This window comes from Quercus robur, chromosome 4 (assembly GCF_932294415.1).
Source record: "Quercus robur chromosome 4, dhQueRobu3.1, whole genome shotgun sequence".
NCBI classification, from domain to species: Eukaryota; Viridiplantae; Streptophyta; class Magnoliopsida; order Fagales; family Fagaceae; genus Quercus; species Quercus robur.
Genome location: NC_065537.1, coordinates 78,145,643 through 78,158,609, shown reverse-complemented (window position 1 = coordinate 78,158,609; position 12,967 = coordinate 78,145,643). Strand labels below are relative to the sequence as shown.

The following is a 12,967-nucleotide window of genomic DNA, read 5'->3' as shown; positions in this document are numbered from 1 at the left end:
TTGCAAAACAAAATAAGACAGTAAATTTGATAATATTGATCACAACGACCATACAAGGGCTTTCCAGGTCAGTGTAGAAGAAGACTATTGTGTGAGAACATTAATGTGACAGTTCCGAGCCATCAGTCTCCCTCTTTTCATATTAGTTACTCTCCTACCAACTTTACTAAACATTGGTAAGATCTGACAGTCACCTAGGGGGCTGATTAAATAATGAAGACAACATTTACAAAGTATAGTGTTCTTTAAACCATTGATGGAGGCTTATAATCAAGCATCTCCCTTATATTTAACCGAATAGAAGGCCCCATTGATGAGCAAATATGTGCACTTTTCCAGTATACACCTTTCGCACCTGATGGCTTGTTGGATTCTACTGATTTCTGTCAGATAAGGGAAACAAATAAATGAGATGTGTATGATAAGTAAATGCATTTCATACACCAATGGAGTACAGGGAAGAAGAGGAAGAACATACTACTGCAGCAAGCAAGTTAACAGTAAGGTCTTCTTCAGGAAAGTCAGCTTTTCCAAAAGGTAAGTGAACAATCCCAGTTTTGTCTGCTCTGTATTCAACTTTCCCCTGCTTGAATTCTGATATAGCCTGAAATAGATAATAGAATGAACTACCTTCATTTAGTTAAATTTATAATTGTAAGCTAAAAAACAACCCATATCATTTGCGATGCTGCTTTTTCACAAGCAAGAAAATATTTGTAATGTCAAAGATTTTGATCAACTTGGTTGTTTTTTTCTTTTTACTCTCCATTTTGGCACAAATACATTGTTCTTATCATGCCATTCACGCACATACTTTATTATGTCTTGCAAATTGCAGATGATTCTAATTTCCTTTCCATTATTCTCACTTTGTCAGAGACTTGCATCCATATGCATGTAAACATACATTAATGAGGACATTATAGAAAATTGTTAAATACCAGTTAAAGGTCCGAAATCAAAAAATAAATGCAAATGCAAACAGAAATGTGAAAATTACATTTCAATTCCCTATCTAAGTTTCTATACTTTCAACATATGTTGGTTGCAAGTTCAGTAAGTAGAAATAGTCGCTTGGTTTATGATAGCAAAAGCACTTTGGAATACAGGGATAATACCATCCCATATTTGGGGAACCATTTAAACTCAAAAGGGGCAAAAGGGGCACCCTTTTGCCATTGGGAATTCATAAACAAAAACACAGAACGTTAGCCATTTTTATTAGCACCAAGCATTTAGTTGGAAAACTTAACCATCTTCAATCAACCATGGCCTCCATTCAAATCCTTTATCATCAGCCTCACATCCACAACTACCAAAATTGACATGATCAACCAACAACTTTCATCACGGACCATCAATATCATCATCCATAACAGCACATTTGCACCCTTCAATTATTTTCTTTTGGAATATTAGTTATGCTCATTAAGCATGATCAAAAGGATTTCTTTAAATTTATATATATATATATATATATATATATATAAGGTCTAGCACTCACAAAAGTCCACCTGATTAATTTACTAAATTGAGGTTTCAAATTTTAATCATCATGGCTAGCCATATAAGGTCACTAGATGGAAAGAGCGATGTTGTCTATCTATCTAAAACCAATATTAGGAGCACCCTCTTGTAAATAGCAACCAAACAAGGACTCTGGTTATAATTTCCCAAAAGAAAATGAAAGCAAAAATATTTAGACCATACCTGAGGTATATTAGGTGTAACAGTACCGGCTTTCGGATTTGGCATCAGCCCTCGGGGTCCCAGAATCTTTCCTAGGCTTGCAACCTGATATAAACAGCAAGGCAATGTAAGTGAAATCTGCTGTGTCATTATGTTCTCTAGCCAGAATAGGAATTTCAAATTAAATGCATACATAATACCAAAACAAATTCACAAAGAATTCAGATTCAATCATCATAAAGAATTAAGCAAGAACCTAGTTGACTGAACTAAAGAAAGAGAAAAGGGAAAGGTGGTGGTGGTGGTGTTTAACATTTTTTTTTCTTTTTTTATATTGCTAATAATTAGTAATGCACACCTTAGTACTTACTATGACCATATAATCTACCACCCTAACAAGCATTCATTACCTAGCCTTAACAACAAGACACTTACCAAAAAAAGAACAGGACAAGAAATTTTTGAGATAGGTAGATAGTGGGGGATAAGGAAGTGGGGTTCGAACCACAGACATGAGGCATCACAAAGGATGCCATAACCACCGGACAAGAAATTATAAAGTTGCTACGTGGTAATGTGCCAGGGGCAATTTAGTATTGGAGAAGAAAACCATAGAATTCCCATTTTATTGTAGAATAGGTAATTAAAAAAATTGGTGTTACAACTGTGATAGCAAAAGAGGTCAAGTCCTCATGCAATAGCAAGTGCCTTCCAACAAAAGTGCTAGGTTGAGAGTTTAAGTTCGGGAATAAGCATCTTCCAAAAAAATGGGGGTAAGACTGTCTACAACTCAACTTTCCCAAACCCCGCACATGTGGGAGCTTTGTGCATTGAATATGACTTTTTTAACAATTGCGATAGCAAAGTTTTGGAAAAAGAGACAGTATAATGTAACAGGAACCCACCAAAAGAAGCCCTGGGGGGGGGGGGGGGGGGGGAGGAAGGTGGGGCTCATAGAGAGGTTAGAGAGTTAGGGGGAGTTACAAAACTTAAATTACAAAAAGTTACAGAAGCATACACATATCAAAAGGATCATGATGCTCATCTAATCCCCATAAATACTTACAAGTGAAATTATTACCAGGCTATTTACTGATTTTCATTTAAATAAGATAAACAAATTTCCTCTTAATTACTTTGAAAACGAAATTATTAAGAAAATTTTGTTTTCTGAATATTTCAAATGTAAAACAGCAGTTAACATAACTAACTAGAACAATGTAATCAGAGCTACACCTTAGGCATCATATCCGGAGAAGCAATTAATTTGTCAAATTCCATAAATCCTCCTTTTATTTGTTCTATCAGGTCCTCTCCCCCAACCAAATCAGCTCCCGCATTTTTTGCTTCATCGAACTTCTCACCTGTAGATATTAAGTGTACTTTAAGAAGAGCCAGATAACACAAAAAGGAAATAGCAACAACAATAGGTATCAATAGCCATACCGCAACAAGAATTGGCACAATCTAAAGTTTTATTAGTTTATTAAAAGGGAAAAAACTCTATTAGGAATTTCTCTCAACATGCTACTTGTCCAGTAACGAATTCTCTCATTATATTCAACAGACTTAAACCAATATCTCTTTCTATAAACTAATTTCCCAATGACTAGTAACACACTATTTGTCTCCTAGAAGAAAAAAGATATGTATAGATAAGAAAGAAAAACTGAATGGTAAAAAGTATAGGAAACAAGAATTTTCCACAAAAAAATAAAAGAGAGAGAGAGAGAGAGAGAAGAACCTAAGTTGGTAGACTTTGAAAAATGTAAATCACAATATGAGGCATGATATGACCTGTTGACAGCCACGAAGACAGAAATTTTTTGCAAGGTAATTGTCCACTACTACTATGTTCAATACTTCAAAAGTTAGCAACCCAAAAACTCTAAGTTTATCTTAGTGGTGCCCAAATCAATTCATTTCCTTTCACACATATCCCCACAACAGGAAAACCTTTTTTTCACTTATCAGAAAAAGATTGTACTAATGAGAAAATCACAACGATAAACTACTTAACATCAATACAGCAGAAATAGGTATAAGAATGGAAATTGAGAAAAGTAACAACCTTGAGTAAGTACAGCAACTTTAACAGTTTGTCCAGTTCCCTTGGGCAGGCTTACCTAAAATAAAGTTTAAAAAGAAGAAAGAAAAGGAGAAAATGAAGTGCCAAAACACAAGTTAATGTGACCAGTAACCTACTTTCCCATAATCAACATAAGGCCAGAAAACTCACAGTTGCCCTCAGCTGTTGGTCATTATATTTTGGATCAATGTTTAGGCGAAAATGAGCTTCAACTGATTCCACGAACTTTGTACTGGCCATTTGTTTTAGCAAAGATATTGCTGTCTTCAGGTCATATTCTTTTTTGTTTTCCCTTAATTTTTGAATTTCCAAGAATCTCTTAGACCTCCTCTGACATTAACAACAAAACAAGTTTAAGTTCTTGGAAAATCTGGTAAGTAGGAAAGGCATATGACATTGGGAGACTACATCTAACAACAAATATGATCACGTCAATCAAACTATGTATTAGTAGAAACAATCAGGGGATTTCCTTGCAAGTGGAGTTTTCTAATCCAAAAAGAGAGAAAACAACTAGAATTTAAGACCAAAGCTGGATCTAATGAAGCGTAATTTACAATGTAACAACTTATATGAGCAAAGTAGATTGAAAGGAAGCAGGGAAAAAACTCCAAAGGGAAAACACAATCAATTGAGGACCACACTTCATGAAGTGGAGGAAAATAGTTCCAATCTCCCTTCCCCGTCGGACCAAAACTTACTTACCAGAAGGTGCAAATATATATATATATATATATATATATTATGCAGGGAAAAATTAGTTAAAAAAACCCAAACGAGAGTATCACTGTCAAAATTGAGTAATATGACTCATGAAAGTATAATATATATGAATTGAACATTTAACTCTGGAAACCTATTTAAATTGAAAAGCTAAATAATAGTTAATATAACCACACAAAAAAACTCAACAATGAAATCACTCAATACAGACACAATTTATGGGAAACAAATGAAATGAAGAATAAGAAGGGAAGTGGATGAGCTTATGGAACCTCGTCTCTCTTCATATTTCATAGGCAACAATGATGGTTGATAGGAACACACATCAATCATGGCCACGTTTTGATGACAAATCCTACTAATGGCTGCCATGTTTCAACATATCATAATTGCAAGTGATTATTGTACATAAGCACCAATTTCCTCAGGACGTTCATACACCCCCTAATCACTCAATCAATTCATAACTTTAAAAACTAAATCAGCTAGCAAACAACATGGTAACAAAAAATATAAAAAAACTATGCCTCTATTCAGAAAAGTTAAGCCAGAGTCTAATCAAGCAAAGCCCATCAATCAAAATACCAAATAACACATAATTCATGACAACAACAACAAAATCATTAGACCTAACACTTCTCCAAAAATAAAAAGATAAAACATAAGGCATACTCTGTCTGTATAAAGAGGCAATAATTTCTGAAATTAAAATCCCATTGCAGTAACAAAAACCTAAACCAAGCAAAACCCACCAATCAAAACACACACACACACACACACACACACAAAACCCAACAAAACCACAAATAGCTCACAACTTTATTTTGTTACACATACCCTGTCTCTCTTCAAAAGCAATGCAGCCTTCCCTTTCTTTGGCTTTGTGACAGTAACAGTACCAACAGCAGAAGACCCATCAACCCCTTCCACTCCTTCTTTCCCCTCCACATCCTCAGCCACCTCTGCCACCTCTGCAGCCACAGCAGCAGCAGCAACCACAACACGATGGTAAAATCCACCAGTTTTACCTTCCTTGTTCAAATTCACATTGACCCACCTACTTGTTCGTCTCTCTCTAGGCCTCAACACCAGAGGGTGGACACAAAAAGCGGTGCAGAGTGATTTGGGCTTGAAGGAGAGAAGGGAAGGAGTGAGGTCTTGTGGGTGTACTGATGAGGCAACATGTGTTAGCATCAGAGATGAGGGCGCAGTAGAACACGTAGTAGCCATGGTGTTTTGGTTTTGGAGAGCTCTCTGTCTCTCTCTCTCTCTCTCTGTTCTGTTTGTTGTGTTCTGGGAATGAAAGAAGCCTGTGCTTATCTATCTATCCATATAAAAAAAAATGGAGAGAGAGAGAAAGATAAGAGGTGTTCACTTGTGTAGTGTCAGCGTGTGTAGCAGAGCTTTTCCTTTGTGGATTCTAGACCGTTTGGAGAAATAGTACCAATCAGTCCTTATCCTCAAACGGCTTGTAACGCCCGTTACATTCTCAGTAAAACAAACCCGGTGGCTAAACCCACAAACCCAGCAAAATAATAACAATGGCATCAGCAAAACCCATCTACAAATCTAGAACAAGCAACCACAGACCACAACGGCCACAACAAATTCAAAAACCCCAGCCAAACCCACAGCAAATGGATGGCCACAGAAGAACAATCCCAACTTGGGGTGGGTGCAATCCAGAGTTTCTTTGGGTATTTTTTGATGTGGGCTTCCATTGATGAGTAAGAAAGATGAGTAACGGAGGGTTAATAGGGTTAGGGTTAAAGGACTAAATTGATGAATTTTTAAATATTTTTTGGACTTTTTTAGTATTAACTCAAACCTCAGATATGTTTGTGAAATTTACTCATAATTTTTTAAAGGATAAAATTGGTTAAGTTAAATTAAAAATTAATATTTTTTGTGGGTTTGTTTTATGGGAAATAATTTATTGGGAAATTTTATGAATGGACAATCGTCAATATTTTTTTATTAATTATTTAAAGTATATAACAAATAATAATTAAATAACTAATAAAAAAAAAGGATATATGACTAGACCAAACATAATAATTAATTCTCTTATAGCGTGTTTGATTTTGTGAAAAATAATTACTTAAAAAAATTTTTGAATGAAAAAATAAAGATTGGTCTTTGTCCAACCCACTAATACCAGGAAATGAATCCATCCTAATATGTTGGGTTAATTTTTATGGGTTCGTAAATTTTGGTTGACTGGAAATTTTATTTTGAATCTCGAATTGGATTAAGTTCTATTAGATGATTTGTTCAACCCATTTCACCCAACCCAACTCACCGTATAACTTACATGTAAGTTTATTTTATTATTTTTATTTTAGTTTGATTCTTTTTGGTATTTTGAGTTTAATTTTTATGAATATAGAATACAATTAAAGAATATTTTGTAAATTGTAATAAATTATTCAAACTTAATCAGTTTTAATAATATTTACGTGTAATAATAAGATTGTTTATTAAGCACTAAATCTGAAAATATAAAAGGTTATTCCAATAATTTTGTCTATGCTCAATAGGGGTTCAAATATTAGAATAATTAAATTTTATTTTGCTTTGTTTTGTTTTAATATATGGAAACCTGAAGTATTATATTAAAAAGAAATTTGTAAATAAATTTAGAGTTTATGTTAAATTAAAGAAATAAGTTGTAATAAAGTATGCCCCTATAAAATTTCGCCAAAAATTATACAAAATGATAAGATTGTATATGAAATATCTAATCTCTAGTTTACATTTATGTGTTTTTAAAATGTGTTATTTTTAATAAGATTTCAAACAGTTGGCATAGTCCTACAAACCATAAAATTGATTATCTTTTAAAAATCATTTTAATATTTGTCTCGCCAAGTACAACACTCTTATTATTATTATTAATTTTTTTTTATACAAGATAGAACCTCTTTCTTAGAGACTTGAACCCCGGTCCTTACCTTCCTACACTCTATAAGTATTTATACTTGTGGAGTGACCATCACACCAAAGATATGCGGTGATTACAACACTCTTATTATTACTAATATATAACTCATGCAAACACATGGAAATATTTAAAATTAAACACAATTTTTATTATAAAAATATAAATAATTAATCAATTTTTAAAAAAAGTAAATGTAATTAGCCACATATTAAAATTCTTACCTCGATTTAATACTACTTATGATCTTTTTTTAATAATTTTTAATAAGATAGAATGTGTGGTGATCTTTGTTGTGTGATAATTTTTATTGAGTATATGTGATTATTATTATTATTATTTTTTTAATTTCATAGTTCATTAATATTAGATTCTTAATATTTTGCACTCATTAACTTACTTGGCACAAAGATTAAAAAACTTAAGTGGGCACATGATGCAAAATTGGATTCTAATTTTAAATTTTAATTGAACTTTTTCTAAACTTTGCTTACACACACACACACACACACACACACAAGCATGTAACTCATGCAAACGCATGGATGCATTTAAAATTAAACACAACTTTTATTATAAAAATATAAATAATTAGTCAAATTATTAAAATTTTTTTTTTATACAAGATAGAACCTCTCTCTTAGAGACTTGAACCCCGGTCCTTACCTCCTTACACTCTATAAGTATTTATACTTGTGGAGTGACCATCACACCAAAGATATGCGGTGATTACAACACTTTTATTATTACTAATATATAACTCATGCAAACGCATGGAAATATTTAAAATTAAACACAATTTTTATTATAAAAATATAAATAATTAATCAAATTTTTAAAAAAGTAAATGTAATTAGCCACATATTAAAATTCTTACCTTAATTTAATACTACTTATGATCTTTTTTTAATAATTTTTAATAAGATAGAATGTGTGGTGATCTTTGTTGTGTGATAATTTTTATTGAGTATATGTGATTACTTTTTTTTTTTTTTTTTTTAATTTCATAGTTCATTAATATTAGATTCTTAATATTTTGCACTAATGAACTTACTTGGCACAAAGATTAAAAAACTTAAGTGGGCACATGATGCAAAATTGGATTCTAATTTCAAATTCTAATTGAACTTTTTCTAAACTTTGCTTACACACACACACACACACAAGCATGTAACTCATGCAAACGCATGGATGCATTTAAAATTAAACACAACTTTTATTATAAAAATATAAATAATTAGTCAAATTATTAAAAAAAAAAAAAGCAAGTAATACATGTATACATATAGATGCATTTAAAATTAAACAAAAAAATTTATTATAAAATATAAATAATTAGTCAAATTATTTTTTTTTAAAAAGTAAACGTAATTAGTCACATATTAAAATTTTTACCTAAATTTAATACTACTTATGATCATTTTTTTTCTTCTAATTTTTAATAAGATAGAACATATGGTGATTTTTATTAAGTATATGTGATTGTTTTTATTTTATTTTTTTATTTTATAGTTCGTTAATATTAGATTCTTACTATTTTGCACTCATTAACTCACTTAGCACAAATATTAAAAAACTTAAGTGGACACATGGCATAAATTTAAGCGGATAATTATGGTGTGGTCCCACATAAATTTAGACATATGACACAAAATTGGATTCTACTAATATATGCTAGTAAATTTCTAAAATATGTAATGGTTTCTCATTTTAGATATATATATATATATATATATATATGATTTAGAATTTAATTAATTTTAAACTCTTCGGATTTTGCATCCAATAATTCACTTGCCACAAAAATAAAAAACTTAGATAGACACATGGGAAAAGTTGGATTTCAATCCTATTCAATTTTTAATTTTGTGCCAAGTGAGTTATTGAAGGTAAAAATCGAAGAGTCCAGATTCAATTAGATTATAAGTTGGATTTCAATAGATCCAATTATATTATAAATTGGATTTCAATTGAAATCCAACTTATAATCTAATTGGATCTGGACTCTTCGATTTTTACCTTCAATAACTCACTTGGCACAAAATTAAAAATTGAATAGGACACGTGGCGCAAAATTGAGAATTCAATTAAAATCTAATTGAATTTTTTCTTAACTTTGTCTATTAATATATATATATATATATATATATATATAGATTATTAGCTATTTTTTATAAATATTATTATTATATATTCTTTAATATTATGATGCATTGCGAAAAGTTTTTTTCATTCAATTAATACTTTCTAGTATTTCAAAGTTTAAACAAAAACATTCATAATTCAAATTACCCTAATCATCCAGTGCCTTGGAAACTGTAGGCATTAACTAATATCTTGGAGCCAATTGGCAATACTTGTTGAATGAATTGCCTCACTCGATCTTCCTCTAGAGAAATTAAATCAATATGATTAGAGTTTAACAGCTAAGAATGGGATTTTTTTTTTTTTTTTTTTCATTTAGCATCATTTTAGCAACAATTTCGTTAGTTAGCATGTTTTTGAAACATTTTAGAAAACTAACATGTCGAGTTTGTTAGACTCAATTTCAACTAAGGAAGTCGAGTCTAATACACTTGACTTATGCTTTAGCAGAGGCTAGTGTGGATTTTTTGTACATGTGGATCTCGAGTTTAATACACTCGATTTATGCTTTGGAGAAGAAATATCAAATATTACACATTTGATCAAGAGAACACAGAGAAGAAGAAGAAGAAAAAATTTTTTTGCAGGTGGGTTTGGTTTTGTAGGTAGAGATGACAACAGAGGGGTGGATTTGGTTTTGCCGGTCACTTCACGGAGTGGGTTTAGTTTTGCCATGGGTCTCTTCTTCTTCTTCCTCTCCTTCTTTTCCTTCTTTCTTCTTCTTCTCCCTCTTTATGCTTCGTTCTTCTTTCTTTGTTGTTCTTCTTCGTTTCTCAGATCAGTAAAACTAAATTGAGTGTGTGAGACTTGAGTTCTATGTGTATAAAAATTTCCACATCAGCCTTTTAGAGCATCAAAATCGAGTGCGTGAGACTTGATTTTGTTCGTTGAAATTGAGTTTAACAAACTCAAGATGTTAGTTTGCTAAAATTTTTCAAAAACATGCTAACTTATGAAATTTTTGCTAAATGAAAAAAAAAAAAAAAAAAAAAAAAATCTCTAAGAATTTATTGCATCATTCTGTTTTCCCATAGGTTTATCCGTTTATGGGCTTTAGACTTTATGGCTCCTCCGTTCTGTTTCCCAGCCGAATAGGCCCACTCCAAAACCTCAACGTGCTTGCTTGCATTGAGGTTTTTATTTTTAAATACGATAGAATTTAACTCGGTTCAGTTTGGTCTATTTTGGTCTAATTCTACCCATTTTGGTCTAATTCGGTCTAAATTGGTTTACTTTGTTCTTTTCTGTTAGTTTTGGTCTAATTCAGTTTACTTTGGTCTAATTTGGTCTACATCGGTCTAATTCAGTCCATTTTGGTCTAAGTCCACTTCAATTTATTTTGGTCCATTTCAGTATAATTCGGTCTACTCAGTCCAAATTGGTCCAATTCGGACCATTTCAATCTATTCCAGTGCACTTACTTAAAAATGGAAAAAATGGATTTTATTACCGGACATAAGAGCATTTATTTAGAAAATATTATAGAATATGAAAGAAAAAAAATTTTGTTTTTTTACAATTTTTTATATTTCCCCCTAAAAGTAAATATCAAAATTTTCATAAAATGATTTATTAACAGATACTCTAAAGAAACTTTTTTAATCAAAAATTTTGTATAAAAAAGAAAAAGAAAAGAAGAAGGTAATCTTTGTAATAAGACAGCCTACTTTCAAATATGTGTTCGTAAGATTCCTATTTTCCACTAGTTTGTCTCAGTATCTATCTATAGGTTTAGATTCCAAGTTTTTTTTTTTTTTTTTTTTTTTTTTTTTTTTCAAGAGATTCTATTCCTCTATATGGTGCGTGCCACACACCCTTAATCACTGGTCACTAATTTGGCAAAACAATTCCTACACGCTCATTCCTTGTAGTAGGAAAGCTCCACAGTCCAAACTAAAATTTAACACTTTGCAGTTGTGAATAATGGACCCATGTTTTGTTTTGCAGCGTATGGCTTGTCTGAGATAATGGTCCTTATTAAATTCTGCAATTTCTGTGGCTTCTATTGAAGAAGGGGGTACAAAGTCATTTACAAGTTTGTGGAAATTTGAATGCAACTTTTATTAAGAGATTTGTTTTCTTGTTCTAAATTTCAAATTTAACATGTCATGGGGGTCATTGGGTCCCATCTTCATTGATAGTTCATTGATATTCTCTAATCTCTAGTCTGTTTTGAGGCAATTGATGTTATTCAAATTCTTTTCTCTGTAACCATGCAATTAATATTTAAATTGAATTAGATGGGAAGAAAAAAAAATTTTAATTAGTGGGAATTGTTATGTTCAAAGCACATGTCTAATTTTACCAATCTTTTAAGCATAAGTTAGTTCTCCATTGAAAAGTCTTAATAATAAACTATTAAAATCTTCCTCATCAATATTTGTTGAAAAAATAAAATAAAAATAAAGTATAATTCTTTAGATATAGTATATTATGTTTCTCAATTAAATTCAAACACATAAATACTTAGGTGTAGTCATTCACGTGTTGTGAAACTTTAGAGTGATAAAATTTTCTTATCAGCATGTAATAGTCTAAACTAGTATGAAGTTGGAGAATACCCCTACTTCTTTAAAACAAAATTATTTATTATTTTACTTGGTTAAAAAAAAACAGACCCCTAAGATTTGAGGGAAATATGAGTGGTTCCCATATTTGTGGTGCTTGAATACGGGTTCAAAAAGTTCCTACTAAAAATAACAAGAAACGTAAGTTAAATTACAAAACTCTTGTGACACTCAAAAAAAAAAAAAAAAAAACATTTAGCTAATGCAAAAAGCTAAATGGACTCCTTGTAAATTTTATGGTAACATACAAAGAAGAAGTTAATTAATATTATTGAAACAAATAACTTAAACTAAAACTTTGAAATCCATATCCTTCACTCTAAATACCATTATACATACCAATAAACCGAGTTTTTCTTCAAACTAGTTTAGAGAGAAATCCTTCAAACTTCCTATATACCTTTATATTGAGTGTAAATTTTGAAAATTTAAATGTTAAATTGTATGTTCTTATTATATCTTTCATACTTATAAAAGTTCAAGAAATTCAAAAATTAATTATTATGTCATCAAATAAATATTAAAATTTTAAGTTTTATAAGTTTAATGATTGAATAATAAATAACATCAAATTGTTCAAATTTGAGGTGCATATTAAGAATATAAAGAAATGAAATTCAATAGTTAAATTTTTAAAATTCAAATTCAGAAAAGAAATATATGAAAAGATTGAAGATATTTTATTTATTTATTTATTTTATTTTAACGGATAGTATATAATCCCTTGATCTAGAAAAAATCTCCCACCAAAATTACCAGTTAACAGTATGACTATAAACTAGATAAGTGTCCAAACTCCAAAGACTCCACGTA

The 12,967-nt window shown here is 30.8% G+C and overlaps 1 protein-coding gene across 1 annotated transcript; it reads right to left on the bottom strand.

The window, feature by feature from the left end:
- On the bottom strand, positions 1–5,839 carry LOC126723840 (50S ribosomal protein L1, chloroplastic). The gene is made up of 7 exons (XM_050427761.1): positions 5,339–5,839; positions 3,929–4,108; positions 3,761–3,815; positions 2,926–3,053; positions 1,711–1,794; positions 479–604; positions 1–383 (listed from the first exon to the last, which is right to left on the bottom strand). Exons 1-7 carry the CDS (start codon positions 5,729–5,731, stop codon positions 246–248), a joined length of 1,104 nt encoding a protein of 367 aa, XP_050283718.1. The 5' UTR covers positions 5,732–5,839; the 3' UTR covers positions 1–245.
- Positions 5,840–12,967: the final 7,128 nt, after the last annotated feature.